The sequence below is a fragment of the Talaromyces proteolyticus genome, assembly GCF_021365285.1.
Source record: "Talaromyces proteolyticus strain PMI_201 chromosome Unknown BGW36scaffold_9, whole genome shotgun sequence".
In the NCBI taxonomy this organism is placed as follows: domain Eukaryota; kingdom Fungi; phylum Ascomycota; class Eurotiomycetes; order Eurotiales; family Trichocomaceae; genus Talaromyces; species Talaromyces proteolyticus.
This window is the reverse complement of record NW_025764285.1, coordinates 860,400-878,362: the sequence shown is the minus strand read 5'-3', so window position 1 is coordinate 878,362 and position 17,963 is coordinate 860,400. Positions and strand designations below refer to the sequence as shown.

At 52.0% G+C, this 17,963-nt stretch overlaps 4 protein-coding genes across 4 annotated transcripts; 2 read left to right on the top strand and 2 right to left on the bottom strand.

The window, feature by feature from the left end:
• Positions 1–424: 424 nt before the first annotated feature.
• On the bottom strand, positions 425–2,070 carry BGW36DRAFT_383858 (LD-carboxypeptidase). The gene has a single exon (XM_046216725.1). The coding sequence runs from the start codon at positions 1,838–1,840 to the stop codon at positions 758–760; it is 1,083 nt and encodes a 360-aa protein (XP_046069517.1). The 5' UTR covers positions 1,841–2,070; the 3' UTR covers positions 425–757.
• A 655-nt stretch (positions 2,071–2,725) lies between these two features.
• On the bottom strand, positions 2,726–4,539 carry BGW36DRAFT_301556 (major facilitator superfamily transporter; the record flags this gene model as incomplete). The annotated part of the gene is made up of 4 exons (XM_046211700.1): positions 2,726–3,463; positions 3,519–3,906; positions 4,000–4,352; positions 4,405–4,539. The coding sequence occupies 4 exons, from the start codon at positions 4,537–4,539 to the stop codon at positions 2,726–2,728; spliced, it is 1,614 nt and encodes a 537-aa protein (XP_046069516.1).
• Positions 4,540–5,286: 747 nt separating this feature from the next.
• On the top strand, positions 5,287–7,441 carry BGW36DRAFT_418523 (uncharacterized protein; the record flags this gene model as incomplete). The annotated part of the gene is made up of 8 exons (XM_046219426.1): positions 5,287–5,304; positions 5,358–5,517; positions 5,595–5,963; positions 6,033–6,069; positions 6,122–6,157; positions 6,219–6,525; positions 6,590–6,857; positions 6,936–7,441. 8 exons carry the CDS (start codon positions 5,287–5,289, stop codon positions 7,439–7,441), a joined length of 1,701 nt encoding a protein of 566 aa, XP_046069515.1.
• Positions 7,442–9,573: 2,132 nt separating this feature from the next.
• On the top strand, positions 9,574–17,696 carry BGW36DRAFT_463487 (uncharacterized protein; the record flags this gene model as incomplete). The annotated part of the gene is made up of 2 exons (XM_046222216.1): positions 9,574–10,771; positions 10,832–17,696. The coding sequence occupies exons 1-2, from the start codon at positions 9,840–9,842 to the stop codon at positions 17,694–17,696; spliced, it is 7,797 nt and encodes a 2,598-aa protein (XP_046069514.1). The 5' UTR covers positions 9,574–9,839.
• Positions 17,697–17,963: the final 267 nt, after the last annotated feature.

Genomic DNA, 17,963 nt, shown 5'->3' with positions numbered 1-17,963 from the left:
TACAGGAATATGCTGGTCATCAAGACATGTTTCTAGACTATTGAGCTACTGGGCATCCTTCTCTTGAAAGGAAGGAATAGCATTTGTTTATATACTTGCTCAATGAAGCTATTCCAATCTCTATTGGTTGATTTTTCATTGCTGCTATTGTTATTGTTTACTATTGGCCAAAATTCGGGATGACAAATTACCAAATTTCAACTTGAATTCGCCACTAGCTCATTTTTTGACATATTTGCTAATTATTTACATACAGATTAATGAGTCTTAGTTATCATGTTTCGATTCAGAGCTGGTGCCTTTATAAACACGCACCAAGCTTGCCTTTCATTATCTACGCATTTTATTGGCCAATTGGACAGCCGCAACCCCCTTCCTAATCCAGAATCTCAGACCGATTATAATGGTGGATGCGGGACACACATTTAACCATGAGAAAGAAACCCCCATATAATTGCTATTTTTTCTATTTAGTTAATCTGGTATATAATTCAAAAATTTCAACTCTCAAAGGAAGCTTGTTACTCAATACAACGAGATGTTTGCCCTCAATACCAGATTTACCACATAGCCACTGGGAGGGTTGTTCAAACTCACAATCCGACAACAAATTAGTCCGAGCTGTCAAGAAAATTGGCTTTCACGTTTTCATCCTAGTCTGGATAGTACTGATTCTCAGTAAACGGTTCCTTACACTGGGAATCGTCTGATAGAAGTCTCACTAATTTTGCAACGGACAGCATGGGATATCGGCCCTTCATGGATCTTGAACGCCTGGCTCCAAGATTGTGAACTCATCGGCCTCTGAGTCCAACCTGGCGAGTGCATCAAAGGGCAACGTCACCAGAGGACTGGTATGGCCAACGTCGACGTTGAACAAGATGGGGATATGGTCACTACTACTACCACCACCACGGACCTTGGGCACTATCACGTCAAACACCTCCAAGATCACGTTGGCCAGCTCCTCCTGCATCTCGGCCGTGTATTTGTATCCCCGCCCAATCACCAGGCCATTGATGTCGTTAAATACTCCGGCCAGGGCCAAGTCTACCAGGTTGTTCCGGTATTCATCTACCGAGTACGGAATGGTGACATCGTCACCCATGGCGGACTCGAGGAAGACGATCTTGTCTTTCCAGGACGGAGCGTACGGGCCCGCTAGCAATCGAGTGACGCAGACGATCGTACCGCCATATAACCTGCCGCTGGCTCGACCCTTGCCGAGCCAACGCCATGTCGGCGAGGTATTCAAGGCACGAGGCTTCTTAGAGTCCGGCTCGGCGATCAGAAAGTCAGGAAGGTCGTCGGCGAATTGAGTAGACCGGGGTATTGGACCGACAGGCCCACCGCCTGACCCAGTCAAGACATGTAGGAAATGGTCAACCGTCAAAGAAATTGGACTGGGCAAGTCTGCAAAGTCTGAGAGAATGCTCGGTCCATAGAACGTACGAAGCCCTGTTTGTGACTGGATGGCATAGTGAAGGAAGGTGATGTCACTGTAGCCGAGGAAGATCTTTGGGTTGGACTTGATAACGTCGTAGTCCAGGAAGGGCAGCAGCTCATTCGCGTGGGCTCCGCCGATAGTCGTGATGATAGCCGAGACTTCCGGGTCTTTGAAGGCAGCAAGGAGCTCCTCTACACGAACACGGATGGACTCTGCGATGCTGGTGCTCTCTGGCGGTAGACTATTAAAAAATATTTTGACATGGAAGCCCAGAGACTCGATATATGCCTTGCCGCGCTCGACAGGTTCGGGCAGAATGTCGTTCAGACGGAAGGAAGGCGAGACAAAGGCGATGGTGTCGCCTTTCTTCAACGACCTGGGAATGAGGGCCATGGTGCAGAACTGGTTTTGCTGTGAGATATGTGCTGTTTACATACAAGTACTCTTAGACAAGAGGGGCAGAGATACCCGCTCTTTATATCAGCCGATGCGGGGTCTGGTAGGTCTTACTGGCCTGTGATGGAGAAATTCATTCCAAAAGCGAGCGAGGACATAGAGGGGCGAAGTCCGCTGGGGACGGCATGATTCCGCTATCCTTATTAATATGAATGTTGGCTGATAATCTTAGCTGGAATGACCCATGTTGGAAGTTGCTAATCAGAAGCGTTTAGGGCGGCAGCCTGCGAATCATTAGTGGAGAAGGCGCTATTAGCTTGATTGTATGGGCCCGTATAAATAACTGTAACTATACAGTGTATGGACTTTATGAAAGAGATTGTTTCTTTCACCTAGTACAAGGAATTTAGTACATCCCTACTGTATCTAATTCCAGGTAGATGCCCAATAGCAAAAATGCCGCAATTAAGTAATTCATTATCGTGATAACGACTTACTAAACTATTTTAGTGGTTATTACACCATAGATACAGAGTACTGTTTTTATATCTATAATAGTATTTTTGCTTGATTTCATATCCATAGATAATACTTAATTTAGCTAAAGCTAAAGGAGTAAAATATTAATAATAAGATATAGAATAACTTCCGGCCAAGAAGAACTCGGATAGATTTCGATGTGGAAAAGCTGTTTAGAGAAAAGACCTAAGCCCCGATATTGAGATGTCCCATCCTGTGGTGGAACAGGAAGAAGAAATATGTCTAAATGCTACGAAGTCTTAGGTACCGCAAAAGCCATTATTGCCTTGTAGAAGACCACACGGTTGCCCCTGAATGAACTCAAAATAACTTTGGTTCTGAGCGGGAGACAAGGCTCCTTTACTACGGTACAGTAATGGACGTGGCCTCCTTGGCTGTCTCCGACTTGAGCGATGTCTCCCCCCCGTCGCTGTTGGCCTCGGTATTGCCTCCCTGATCCTCCCCTAATTCCTCGGGAGAGGGAAGCTTCCTCCAGCCCATACAGAAGACCAGTGGTCCGCTCAATGCTGCCATGATCGAAGCTGTTAGGTAGGTGCGCGACAAAGCGTAGTTGTATACCTCCAGCAATATTGGAAACTGGACGGGGGAGACGAGATCCCGGAGCTCTGTGGCACCAAGGTTCTTTATCTGCGAGGGACTGACGAGGCCAGGGAGATGGTTGTTCAGGCCGTTGGTCAAAGTGCCTTCAAAGACAGCCTGGCTGACGGTGATAAAGACGGTGGGGCCGAAACACTGGGTGAAGATAGCCAGCGCGATGCCTATATTGACATCTTCGCCACTGAGTAGGGCCTGGATGGCAACGACTGCCTGCTGTGTCGCGATGCCGATGCCTAGACCTGCCAGCATCTGGTACGGGATCCAGCGACCCTTGCCCGAGGACGGAACCAGCGTCGACAGCAGACCAGCGCCGGTGGCCAGCAGGGCGGAACCCAACAGCATAAAGGGCTGGAAATAACCAACCTTGGTGACGGCCCAACCACCCAGGAAAATGGTCACGACGAGAGAGAGGACAAGCGCAAGATAGCGGATGCCCGACTCTTCGGCACTGACGCCTTCCACAGCTTGAAACCATAGAGGCACCTTTTGAGAGAACTGATATTAGCAGATCTGTCAGAAATGGTTACGGTACACTTACATAGTAGACAAGTGAGTAAAAGGCGCTGTCGAAACAGAAGGCGTACAGGGCCCCAAAGAGCACGACTGGATTCCTCACCAGCCGGGGAGGAACCAGCGCTCTATCACCCATCCACCACTGTTCAGCTAGGAAGACTAGAAGCAACACACCAAACGCCACGAAGCAACCAATGGTGCGGCCGTCATCCCAGCTATACTGTGAGCCACCGAACTGCAGCGCCAATATTAGTGAGATGATGCATGGCAGCAGGATCACGACGGCCAGCGGGTCCAAATTGTAGATCTTCTCTAGCAGAGGCTTGTTGCCCTTGTCAGTCGGCGGGACCTTGATCAGGAAGATGGTCGCCACAGCCGTGGGTGCAGCAATGGGCAGGTTGATGTAAAAACACCTGCGGAACTGATATGTCAGTCCCCTCATACACAGAAGCATCCTCACCAACCGATTTTCCCGTCAAGAGGAAGGCCAGGACGGAGCGACTAACCATCTCCAGGTCAAGTAGCTGTTAGTGATAATACCACCGATCACTGGGCCTAGGACGGCGCCGATGCCGTACACCATCCCAAGAGCGCCCAGGTACAAAGGCAGCTTCTTTGGCGGGAGAGCGGCGGCGAGCAGCGCAAAATTGCCGCTCTGCAAGCCTGCCGCTCCCAGGCCAGCGATGGCGCGCCCGATGATGAAGGCAACCGAGTTGGGGCTGGTCGCACAGACGAGCGAACCGATTTCGAAAATGGCCAGGGCCGCCAGGAAGGTGACTTTGAGCGGGAATTCGTTGAAGAGCCGTCCATACACCAGCTGGAAGGAGCAGAGAGTGATGTTATACGCGGAGCCGTACCACTGTGTCCGTTGTCATGAGAAAGAAGACACAGACGCTTGAATATTTACTTACGCCGACATCGCCCAGGGAATGAAACTTGTCCGTAATGCGCGGGATAGCAGTCGAGATGATGCCTTCGTCCAAGAACACACACAGGTTTGAGAGCGCGAGGGCGAACCAAACGAGGAACACCTCCCAGGCGGACATTCTCTCAACACTCTCCTGGAACTGTTTCAACTTGATCTCCAGCGAGCTCTCCGGTGTCGTCAAGTTCTTCTCAGACGGCCCCGTTGTCTCTGCCATTTCTGGCGGTTGCTCTGAGGTTTCCGTTGCCATTGTGAGGCTCTTCCGTTGACTAATTTGCTAGGTGAAACAAGGGATGATACTGACGGGGAACGAGGGAATCGCCGAAGAAATTTGGGAGCAGGATAATTCTCCTGGCAGTGGGAAGGACGGACCAAGCGAGACATACAGTATGAACCAACGCACGTTGTTTGCGAGGCCAGCGCTAGCCGAACATTGTGTCTCCAATATTATCTACAAGGATTCAACACATGCGCCGGTGGCGTCCCTTTCATTCGCAAAGGCGTAGATCCGTTGGACTACAGGCTATGCTAGTCCTTTTTTGTTGGCCTTTTGCTCGGATAATTTTCGGGCTTTTTGTCCCGTATCTAATATTGGTATGGGGTCGTAAATTACCAGTGTCGCGCTAGTTTAGAAACGCATTGGTATGCCGATTACCAACATTGGTATCTAATAACGAAGTATATCGACAACCTCGACACCAACTGATGCCAGACAGATCGAGGGAGGAGGCTAAATTTAGATTGATTTTAAGTAGCCCGTTAAGGTACTCAGAGACGTCCCTCTCTGCATTTTCTCATTCTTTTCATTCTGCATTTCACATCGAACGAACCAATATGACCACAGAAACTGTTGTCGCTACTGGGTCTGATGGCCATCAAGGAAATGGTTTGTCAAACGGCATTACACGCATCAATTCATCTTCCGAGACGCAGTTGGAGAGACCTCTTCATGCCAATCGGCATCTCCGTGTGGTGTGTATCGGTGCAGGTGCGTCCGGTATTATGCTGGCGTACAAATTGAAGCAGCACTTCACCGACTTCACGCTCCATGTCTTTGAGAAGAATAGCGATGTAGGGGGGACGTGGTTTGAGAATCGATGTGAGAATCTTTCACCACATTTGTTCTAAAAGCTGTCACTCCCGTTTGAAAGCTAATCATATGTTTCAATTCCTTAGACCCCGGCTGCAGGTGTGATATGCCCGCACACAACTATGTATATTCCTTCGAGGGTAAGCCGGACTGGTCTGCCTCCTACGCGGGCGCTCCTGAGATCTACCAATATTTCAGTGACTTCGTAGAGAAGTACGACTTGAAGCAGTTTATCCACTGCAACCGGGAAGTGCACCACGCCGAATGGGACGAGATCGCCAGCGAGTGGGTGGTCAAGGTTCTCAACATCTCTTCGGGCTTTTCCCGTGAGATCCGATGTGACTTTCTGGTCAACGCCGGGGGCATTCTGAACAATTGGAAGTGGCCTGATATCCCGGGCCTTAATGATTTCCACGGGGATCTGATCCATACGGCTGCCTGGGACGATCGATTAGGTGGGTTCCTTGATTCTATCTGTCCAGCTGGACCGCTGATTATTTTATGTGTGTTTGTTTGTGTCTTAGATGTCACTGGGAAACGAGTTGGCCTCATTGGTAGCGGGTGAGATTAACCCTCAGTAAATGGGATAGCCATTGAGCTAACTATCTGCCAGGTCTTCGGGAGTCCAGATTCTTCCCTGGCTCCAAGAGTAAGCTCTCCAATTCCACATTTATTCTCGACTGGAGTAGCTAAATGCTTGCCACGTGCAGAAATGCAGCGCACGTAACTGCCTACATTCGGTCCCCTGGGTGGATCATCCCTACGCACGATGGCGAGTATCGCGATTTCTCCGACGATGACATTGCTCGTTTCAAGGCGGACCCTGCTCATCATCTCGCCACCCGCAAGAAGGTCGAGCAGGAGTGGGGTGGTGAATTCGCTGTCTTCCACAGAGAATCCGTCGCGCAGCAGACCATCAGGGAACAGCTCAGCGCGGAGATCCGCAAAACGCTCAATGACGACCGATTGGCAGACAAGATGGTGCCGCAGTTTGCCTTTGGATGTCGTCGAGGCACAGTAAGTTTCACATCCACCCAGAACTGGTCTGATATTGATGTAAATTTTTGGGGTGGTGCTCTAGCCAGGCCCGGGTTATATGGAAGCCCTCGTGCAGCCCAACGTCACGGTAGAGTTTGGTGGCATCCGCGACGTGACTCCCACAAGCGTCATATCTGAGACAGGCACAGTGACCGAGCTGGACGTTCTCATCTGCGCCACAGGCTTTGACACCACTTTTCGGCCACGGTTTCCAATCGTTGGCCGACGTGGCAACCTTGCCGACTTCTGGAAGACTGAGCCTCGAAACTACTGCAGTGTGGCCGTTTCCGGCTATCCGAATTATTTCATGTGTACGCTCCTATCTTTCTTTTTGTTTACACCTTTGTCTAGCCTTGTACCAATCCGGATAATTAATTTGTGGCCTGCAGTCCTCGGACCCAACTGCACCATCAGCAACGGCCCCGTGCTGTTTGCCATTGAGGTCGAGGCCGAGTACATGGCCAAGTTTTTCAACCGATGGCAGAAGGAGGGCGTTGCATACTTCGATCCGAAGCAGGACGCGCAGGATGACTTTATGGAGCACAAGAACTTGTTCATGGAGACGCTGAGCGTCTGGGGCGACAACTGCCCCAGCTGGTACAAGGACCGAGTCACCAAAAAGGTCACCGCAGTGTGGCCCGGAAGCCATCTGCACTTCATGGAAACGCTGTCCACGCCGCGCTTTGACGACTACGATATCCGCTACCACAACCGCAATCGCTTCGCGTATCTAGGCAACGGCTTCTCCCAGATCGAGTTGAACCCGCATGCCGACATTGCTTATTACGTGCGGTCGGCCGACCCGGGCGACTTCGTCTCGCGGTCTACGATGAGTACCTTCAATGCCAAGGATGCAGGTGAGAAGTTGCATGGCAAGATTACTTTAACTGTGTGAGGGATAGACATTTTAATTTCTATGTTAGTAAGATGATTAAGTAAGAAGATACGTGATATTTTTTTTTTCCACCATCCAACCCATATCTCCTATAGATAGCTCCAATGTTCCCTTGTACATTCATACCCTTTCCATGAACTTGTAAACAAAAAAAGCCGTTAATGATCTAGCGACAGTAGAAACAAGAATTTGGAATTATTTAGTTCGTACTCACCTAAGACGAGGTTAGGTAACTGTAATGGCTCTGATTTCTGATTTGGCTTAGTGCTATGTAAGCGAGTGCAAAGTAACAACATGAACTAGCAACTTCGTTGCTAACAAGAAGCGTTTAGGGCGGCAACCTGCGAGTCATTAGTGGAAAAGGCGCTATTAGCTTGATTGTATAGGCCCATATAAATAACTGTAACTAACTATACAGTGTATGGACATTATGAAAGAGATTGTTTCCTTCACCTAGTACAATGAATTTAATGTATCTCTATCACATCTGATTTCAGGTAGATGCCCAATAGCAAAAATGCCGCAATTAAACAATTTAGCTAATTATTATCATGATAATGACTTCCTAATCTATTTTAGCTGTTATTAGACTATGGATACTGTTTCCATAGCTTTATAATATTTTTACTTGATTTTAGATTTATAAATAATGCTTAATTTAGCTAAAGCTAAAGGAGTAAAAGTCTAATAAGAAGATATAGAATAACTTTAGCCTAAGAAGAACTCAGATAGATTTTGGTATAGAAAAGCTATTTAGATATTGAGATATTCCATCCTACCAAGTTAACTAATTTCCACGTGCTTTCAACACCCAATCGGTGTCACGTATAGGCGCTTTCGAGCCGACCCGCGTGCCTACACCCCACCTCAATATTCCCCACCGTGTCAGCCTATCCTTAGCCACGCTGGCCATACAAATCTATACGCCAGAGACCCTGACCCTGGACCCTTTTGTTGTTCATATCCACATTATAATCCTTCGGTTTTACGCTTTCCCTCTGTTTGTTGTATTTAGTTCCCTAGCGTTCTGTATCCTTTACGGACTCATTAGGAAGGTTACATCTCTCATTTGTTGGTGTTGGACGTTCTGTTTATTGGTCTCAGTGTATGTGTCGCTAGGCCTAATTTCCATGCAGATGCATCATAGACGTGTCAAGATTCTTGAAATGCAAAGCTTTGTATGGTCTGGCCCGACTTAACGACGCTTCTATTCGGCACCGATCTTGATTGCAAAGGATTGAGTAAAAATACATACCATATTGCAATGTTAGTACATAACTATAGTGGCTCAGTAGCTTAGCTCACGTCTTTCATCTGCACATATACTCTCTGATATCATTAGTTGGATATGCCGTAATATGAGTGGGATACCTAGATTGACTAGTTAAATCTAAGGAACAGAGTACTCCACATAAGCACTATTTTATCTAGGAACTCGTGTTCTGTTCAATAGTTAGCACAATAGACAGTAAGGCCCCTAAATTCACCAGTGCAGTAGCGCGCACTAAAATTGCTTGGTTATTTCTAACATCGCGTCATCTGCCGGTACAGTATTACAAATGCAAACAATATGTACTCCGTACTATACTGTGTAATACAATGTATCAAAATAACACATAAGAACACCAACCAAACTAGCGTGTGCTACATGCCGAGCATGATTTTTATATGTATGTGGTGAGGCCTCCTATTGGTCCAGAACTTCATAAGACTCTTCGTATTGTCTTACTTCATAAGTTCAGCAGTGCAATCTAGTAGATAGTCGCGCGGCTAGTGGCATCGAATGTGCTTAAAGGCATTATTGTGAATAAAAATAGCTTCAATGAGCTCGTATGAGGCCATGGCGAGCTATCCTTAGATTTAACTAGTCAATCTAGGTATCCCGTTCATATTATAGTATACCTGACTAATGACATTAGAGAGTATATGTGTAGATGAAAGGTGTGGGCTAAGCTGCTAAGCCACTATAGTTAGTTATATACTAACATTGCAACATGGTGTGTACTTTTACTCAGTCCTTTGCAACCGAGATCAGTACCGAATAGGAGCGTCGTTAAGTCGGGCCAGACCATACAAATGATTGCGTTTGAGAAACGGTGAAATACCAATACGGTATGACTAAAACGTCAGTCAGCATATTCTCTTTCGAGTTGTTGCTTACCCAGATGGAGAGGAACTCAGAGCGCCAGGAAGATGGCGTAGACATTGCTGTGATCCGTACCCAACCGCGCTTTCCAGTCCTCAGAAGTAGAGATAGCGGCGGCGAGTAGCCATACGTTGGTTGCTACATAGGGTCATCAGCATGGCCATAAATACGCTAGCATCAGCTGCTTCCCCGATCAGACCTTCGGAGTAGTGATGCCTGTAAAGAACATAGAAATCCTCTCGTTTACTCAGCATGTTGCATTCGCGAAGATCCAAATTCCAGAGACTTCGGTCGATCAAGAGCTCAATCTCTGACAGTCATAGATCAGCATCTGATGTAGTCAGGCCTAGTGTTATAGGATCCGACCATCATTTTATACCTCCTGTCCTGCCAGATCCCAAAGACATTGTATCCCTGCCCGTGCAGCCTGTCCCGGCGAAAGATGACGAGAAAACCGCCTGGAGCAGACACCTGGAGGGAGCGTCCCTCAACTCCTTCCCACGCCAGCTTAGTGTATCCGTCGCAGATCAAGTTCCCCGGCCACTCGCCACCATCACAGGGGGTTCCTGTGAGGTGAATGACGCAGAAATGTCGTCCCAACAGGCAGCTGGTTTGGTCAGCGCCGCGTGGGCCATCGTCCTGTCCAGTCATTCCGAAAGCACCGAGGCCTTGTTTGGCTTGCAGTATATCAATTCTCCTCAGACGTCGTCGTCGATGCTGCCCGTACGTGTGCAGGTCGACCGCTTTCAGCTGGTCTCGCAGTTCATCCCCTACGTGAGAGAGTGGTCAGACAGGGTCATCTCGTCCCAGCTCAATCTCGATGAGATCCGATCTCTCAACGCAGGTGCAGAGGTTGCCGCGGGCTTCCAAACTGTCATCCATTTCCTGGAGGGCCGTCCGGAGTGGCACTACCAGTCCGGCTCTCCGAATTATGGTGACAAGCCCGAGGAATCATCACAATACTCGCTGGTAATTCACTGCTCCCGCTATGGCGGCGCGCTGTCCTTTCTGGCCGAGTTCAATCAGACGATCTTGCCGGCGTCCACCGTGCGGTTGTTGATAGATGGCCTAGAGCATGCGGTTTGGCAACTCATCAACGGTCGAGACGACCAAGCCCTCCGCCTGGCCAGCCTCGAACAGCTGGGGCCCCATGCACGTCGACAATTACTTCGATATAATAGACCGTAAGTATACTACATCTGGATCTGACAGACGAGCTAGCTTGACTAACACTTGATCCTCAGACTGACTCCCAAACTTAATTCATTCGCGCATGATATCATCGAGCAGCAAGTTTCTAAGCTGCCCCAAGCCGCGGCCATTGATGCGTGGGACGGCCAGCTCAGTTATTCTCAGCTCTGGGAGCGGAGTATGGCGCTCGCTCGCCACCTCCAGCAACTGGGCGTTGGCCCCGGCGTGTTGGTGCCGCTGATATTCGAGAAGTCGAGCAAAAGCGTGATTGCGATGCTCGCAGTCCTCCAAGCCGGCGGCGCAACAGTCGCCTTAGACCCTAATGTCCCAGTAGCGCGTCAGCACGCCATCATTCGTGACGTGGGAGCGTTCGTTGTCATCACATCAAGCACGCACCGCGACAAGGCGCCGTCGCACATCACCACCGCCAGCCCCAAATATAACGTCGTGCTGGACGACGATCTCCTGCGCCAGTTGGCCGGAGCCACGGAATCCGAGCTTATCCAACACACGCCGGTTTCCACGCCGGATGACCCAGCATATGTCATGTTCACGAGCGGGAGTACTGGGAAACCCAAGGGAGTCGTCGTCAGCCACTCCGCATTCGTGTCGAGCTCTGCAGGATACAGCAAGGCCATCTATTTGACTAGTCCACGGAGCCGAGTGCTGCAATACTCTTCATTCACATTCGACGCCAGCATGCTCGAAATCCTCACAACACTGACCATCGGAGCTTGCATCTGCATCCCCTCCGAAGAGGATCGTCTCAACGATTTGGCCAAGTGCATCGTCTCATTTGGCGTCAACTGGGCCATTCTGACTCCCTCGGTCGCCTCTCTGCTCGACCCGAAAGACGTTCCGGGCCTCGAGGTCATCACTATGGCGGGCGAGGCGTTGCCGTCCCATCTAGCCGATCGCTGGGCTGGCCACGCGAAAACTATCAACGCCTACGGGCCAGCCGAGGCCTCCATCTTGACCGTGATCAGCGAGCCACGCATCGCAGGGTCAGGCCCGGTGTACCTGGGTCGTCCACCCAACTGCGCCGTGTGGCTCGTCGACACGGACAACTTCAAGCAGCTCGTCCCATTTAACACCGTCGGCGAGATCGTCCTGGAGGGCCCGGGTCTAGCGACTGGCTACCTGAATAACCGCGAGCTGACCGAGGCCGCCTTTGTCGAGGATCCTGAGTTTCTGCGTCCCATTGTAGGCGCCAGCACCGGAGGCACTGTGCCACGCGTTTATCGGACTGGCGATCTGGGCCGGATGCACGCGGACGGTGTCATCGAGTTCCTTGGCCGCAAAGACGCACAGGTCAAGATTCGGGGGCAGCGCATAGAGCTTGGTGAAATCGAATCCAACATCAAGCAAATACTGGGTGATGACTCGCTGGAGATTGTGGTCGAGGTGCTACGGCCTGGCAGCAAGGATCAGAAGAACGACAAAGACTTCGCCGGAGTGATGGTGCTCACCTGCTTCGCCTGCAAGAAAACCACCCTCCCGCCAGATGCTAACGGCTTGGTCTTCTTTGGTGATCGCAAAGACCCTGGTAACTTGGCAACTGGGATTTCTGAACGCATGAAAAGGACCATGGAGCGGCTGACCGGAGTCCTTCCGACATATATGATCCCCAAGGTCGTCCTCCCTTGTCAGGCCATCCCACGCACTTCCTCAGGGAAGACAGACCGCAAGCTTCTTCGAGATATCGGTGCAAAGATGTCAACAGACATGTTACTCACTCTGGGAGTCCCTCCTGCGCCGGCAGCCGCCATATCCGATCCCATCGAGGCTCTCAGTGAGACGGAGCGTATACTGCAGGGGATCTGGGCCAAGCTCCTTGGGCTGCCACAGCAGTCAATCGGGCCGAACGACGATTTCTTTGAACTGGGGGCGGATTCCATGGTCGCGATCAAGATGGTCGCCGCGTGTCGCAAAGCTGGTCTAAAGATCACATACGCAACCATTTTCAGTAGACCGGGGCTCCGTGACATGGCCGCTGTGTGTGAGCGTCCCAAGGAGGCAACATCGAACGGACTGACTGCATCCCACCAAGGTCCAGCCCCGGTTCCATCCCAGATCCACCCATTCAGCATGCTGAAGCCGCAAGATATTCCAGAGTTGACTGAAGAGGCGGCCACACAGTGCAATATGAGCAAGGATGCCATCGAAGATCTCTATCCTTGTACGCACCTTCAGGAGGGTTTGATGGCTGTCAACTTAACGCGGCCTGGAGCTTATACAGCCCAGATGGTGCATGAGCTTCCCAGAGGCACTGATATGGTGCGATTCAGACACATCTGGGAAGAGATTTATGAGACGTGCCGGATTCTCCGGAGCAGGTTTGTGATGACCTTGGCCGGCTCTCTCCAGGCTGTTATCAAGGGTCGTATCCAGTGGAATGCAGCCGACGATCTCGAAAGCTATCTGAAGCGTGATGAGGAGGAGCCCATGCTCCCCGGCGTCGCGCTGAGCCGGTTCGCCATCATCACTGGCGCGGATGGCCACGCCACGCATTTCGTCTGGACGTTACAACACATGCTCTACGATGGCTGGACGCTTGGATTGCTAGTACGAAAGGCAAACGCCATGTATCGGGGGTCCAAGTTTTCCATTGTCGATGGCTTCTGCCACTTCGTTGCCTACACCCAGTCCCTAGACAAAGACAGTCTAGAACGATACTGGCAGCAGGAGCTCGAGGATGCTCCAGCCTCGACGTTTCCGGTAGCTTCACGGCCAGGCTACCAGTCTATCGCCCGAACAGTCATCCGGGACCGTCTCGAGTTCGGCGGCTCGCCTCCCGCAGGCTTAACGCTGCCATCGCTGATCCGAGCCGCCTGGGTGATCATGATCAGCCATTTCTCCCAGACGAACGATGTGGTTTTCGGCGCCATCGTCTCCGGACGCAGCACTCCCATGCCTAATATTGAATTGACTGCGGGGCCTGTAATCGCTACCGTCCCCGTCAGGCTGCGCGTACGGCCCGACCAGCGTGTGCTAGACTTCCTCCGTCACGTGCAGAACCACTCCATACAGATGTTGCAGTACGAGCAGGCCGGCATCCAACGCATTCGACAGTTGAATAGCCACACTAAACGCGGGTGCGATTTCCAGAACCTCCTTGCCGTCCAGTTTGACTGGGAGGAAGACAATGGCCTGCTCGGGAAACCTCAGTACCGCGAGGAGTTCACCACCTACCCGGTGACCTGCGAGGTGAGACTGGTACAAAATGGCAAGGCCATTGAATTCGCCACGCATGTCGACGAGGAGGTGACCAGCCGCCTTGTGGTGGCCCAGGCTATCAGCCAGGTCAAGACCATCCTTCGCCAGCTGGTCGGATTATCTGCAGAGTCAGCCACGACTCTTAGCCAGATCAAGGTAGACGAGGAATATGGAGAATATGAGGACGACGACAAGGCGCCGACAGAGGAATCAATGCCTATATCCTCAATCTCTTCGTCACCACAACTGCCACTTCCGGTAACCGTGCGTGCTTGCATCCATGACCTGATCGGAGAAGTGGTAGAACGCCAACCCAACGCAGAAGCCCTCTACTCATCCCGCTTGTCGGTTTCGTACTGGGAGTTGGATGACTTCTCAACGAGACTCGCTGCCCATCTCATCAGCGTTGGTGTTGCCGCCGGGTCCCTGGTGTCACTGTGCTTCGAAAAGTCAGTCTGGACAGTGGTCGCCATGCTTGCCGTGCTCAAAGCCGGTGCTGTATTTGTCGCATTGGATCCCAACCAGCCCTTGAGCCGGTTGAAGAGTATTGTGCAGGACGCCGAGGCGAGTGTGCTCTTGACCTCGAGACTGCACGCGCGAGTGACCATCCTGCCCGTGGCCAACGTCATCGTCGTCGAGAAGGCTCTACTTCAACGGCTGACAAGGCCAGAAGAACAAGGCATCTCGCTCACAAACCGGGCCTCGCCGGACGATCTTGCATACCTCATCTACACCTCGGGCTCGACCGGCAAACCCAAGGGCGTCATGGTCTCCCATTCAGCGTATGTATCTGGCGCACTGGAACACGGCCCTCGACAGGGCATCCGGCAGCAGCAGAGCCGCGTATTGCAGTTTGCCTCGCACAGCTTCGATGCCAGCCTGGTCGAAATCCTTACTACCTTGCTTCATGGCGGCACTGTGTGCGTGGCGAGCGACAAGGAGCGGCTTGAAGATGTCCACGGCTTTATGCAGCGAGCCCAGATTGACTATGCCGTGTTGACACCCTCCGTGGTGCGGTTGCTGCGTCCGGCCGATCTGCCGTTGCTTCGAACCCTGGTACTTGTCGGTGAGGCAGCAGATGACGGGCTGGTCAAGCGCTGGCTGGACGCCGCGGTGGAGGTGTTCAACGGCTACGGACCCAGTGAGTGTTCCATTGTGCTCGCCGTGCAGAAGATGGTGCCTGGCATGAACGCCTGCAACATCGGCTTGCCCGTTGCTGCGCGAGCATGGGTCGTGAATCCAAACAATGTCAACGAGCTCCTGCAGGACGGAGAGGATGGTGAGCTTCTAGTGGAGGGGCCGACGCTGGCCCGAGGCTACCTTAATAACCGCGAGGCCACTGAGAGCGCCTTCATTTGGAATCCTGCGTGGGCCGTGAAGGAGGGAGAGGAAAACTGTGATAGGCGCATGTATAGGACAGGGGATCTGGTGCGGCGCAGCCCGGATGGCTCCTTATATTATATTGGTCGTAAAGACTTGCAAGTCAAGGTCAATGGCCAGAGAATAGAGCTGGGGGAGATTGAGGCCCACCTCTTCAGGTGCTCGCGAGTCAAGAACGGGCTTGTACTATTCCCATCCAGTGGAAATTTCGCCAAGCAGGTCACAGCTGTCCTCGAGTTGGAAGGCAGCGACTACAATTTCAGTGAGCAAGTAGTCCACATTCAAAATGACCTTTCCACTCGAATCCCATCCGCTGGGGTCCCGAAGCATTGGCTAGATATCCACACGCTGTCGGACGACGGTCTGCCCCTGTTGCCCTCTGGCAAAGTGGACCGACACACTGTCACCTCCTGGTTGATCAAGCACGTCAGTAGTGGTGCGGACCTGTTTGTGGGCACGCCAGAAGCTGCCTTAGAGCGGGAAATTGCAGCCGCCACGATACAGACGAGTGAAAAACCGGCAGCGGAGCTGGCTGCTAAAGTCTCATCCATGCTCCGGGGAGGCAGGTCGCTCGCGTTGCAACATGGGGAAGGTTTCCGAGACGCCATTCTTTCTCAGTCTGGCCTAGACTCGTTAGATATGATGTCCCTCATCCACTACCTCTCCGGCCGATATCAGGTGCATGTGAGCATGCAGCTTCTGATGGATAAAAGTACTACAATTAGGAAGCTCGCCCATTTAATCACGGAATCCCGATCCTCTGGCCGGGAGAATCCGACCTCTGTTATAGCAACTGCCCCCCCGATTGACATCATGGCCGAGATTAATAAGTATGATGCTCGAGTTGCTGCGGTTCAGCTCAGCTCACCCGTCCTCGGCAGCAAGCTTTTCGAGGAGACCCTGAACAACCGAAATGCTCGGCACAAGAGCAGTTCCAGCGGCCACTCACTTGACCCTAGCAGATTGCAACAACGGTCGAGGAACTCCAGCCATGGACAGAGCAGCCCCAGCAGTAGTGGTAGCAGCAGCAGTTCGTCCGGTTTCAATATCCTCACCGGCTCGACAACAGACAGTAAGCCTGCCATGAGCAGCCTACTCAAGCCCGACCACCTCACCGTGCTGGTCACTGGCGCCGCGGGATTCATCGGTACACAGATCATCCGGCAGCTGCTAGAGAAGCCAACAGTGGCGCAGGTTATCGCCCTAGTCCGCGATGATGAGTTCCAGTCGGCACGGGCCCGTACTATCGACGCGGCACAGAAGGCGCTTTGGTGGACAGACCTGCACGCTGAGAAACTCGAGGTCTGGGCCGGTGACCTCTCCAAGCCGCATCTGGGCCTGGATGCCAGCCGATGGGAACTGCTGAACACCTCAGACAGTGACAAGCGTGTGGACGCTATCGTCCATGCGGGCGCCGCCGTGACCTGGACCCGGAGCTACGCCGATCTGGAAGCCGTCAATATCGGCTCCTCCGTCGAGTTGCTGCAGCTCGCCGTGTCGGCCAGTCGGCCGCGCCTCGTGTATGTTTCGGGCGGACGGCAATGGCAGTCAGAGCACGAGCACGACGAGGATGTCGTGCTCTCCCTGGCTAACGACATGGGGTACAGCCTGACTAAATTCGTGGCCGAGGCCGTCATCCGGCGAGCGGCGTTGCGCACCTCCCCAGGCGGCAACAACATCTCTATCATCAAGCCCGGGCTGGTCATAGGCACAGCGCAAGAAGGAGTTGCCAACATAGACGACTACCTTTGGCGCCTGACAGCTGCAAACATCGCTATCGGTGCCTTCGACGGTGCGCAGGCCCACGAGTGGCTACATCTCTCGGATGCGACAGCACTTGCCCGCCTGGTGGTGGACACTGCTATCAATCCAGGCTTGGACCAGGTCCCTGTGCAGTACACCCGTGATGGCATGACCTGGGGAGCGCTATGGGACGTCATCCGAAACATGGGCTACCAGTTAGAGGCCCAGAGCACCGCGCAGTGGCACGCAGCCATACGTTCTGACCTCATCACCCGCCGGGAGCAGCATCCTCTATGGCCACTATCCCACCTGTTTGGCGAGGAGGCCGAGGACAGCGACAGCACCGCGAAGTCGTTAGCCACGGCCGATGAGGTCCCAGTCCCGCCGCTACACCTGCGCATCGCCGTGATCAAGAATGTGGAATTCCTGGCCCAGATCGGTTTCCTCCCAGCCTCTCCCCGGAGCCAGATCCATGGCCCCAGATCCCTCTTGGGACGACCCTTCTCCAGATCTCGGTCATCAGCAGAGGCTGCGGGGTATTTTGGGGCGAATATTAATGCGCCTATGATTATCACATAGCTTTTGAATTGTGGCGAATGACTAGGGAGCCGAGAAAAGTGACCTGGAGCTCCCTCAAATAAAAAACGTCGACTATCTCAATATTAATTTCAATGTTCTAAGCCGCCACAATTTCTCTTCTAAACCCAATTGTCCCCTTCGACTCGATCATGATATCACAACCCTCTCAGCCTCTAGCTAAAATTCAGCCTACACACTTGCGCTTAAAAAGCAGCAAAAGCTCCAACTGACAAATACTCTTTTCAAAAAGCAAGAAAAATCAGTGTC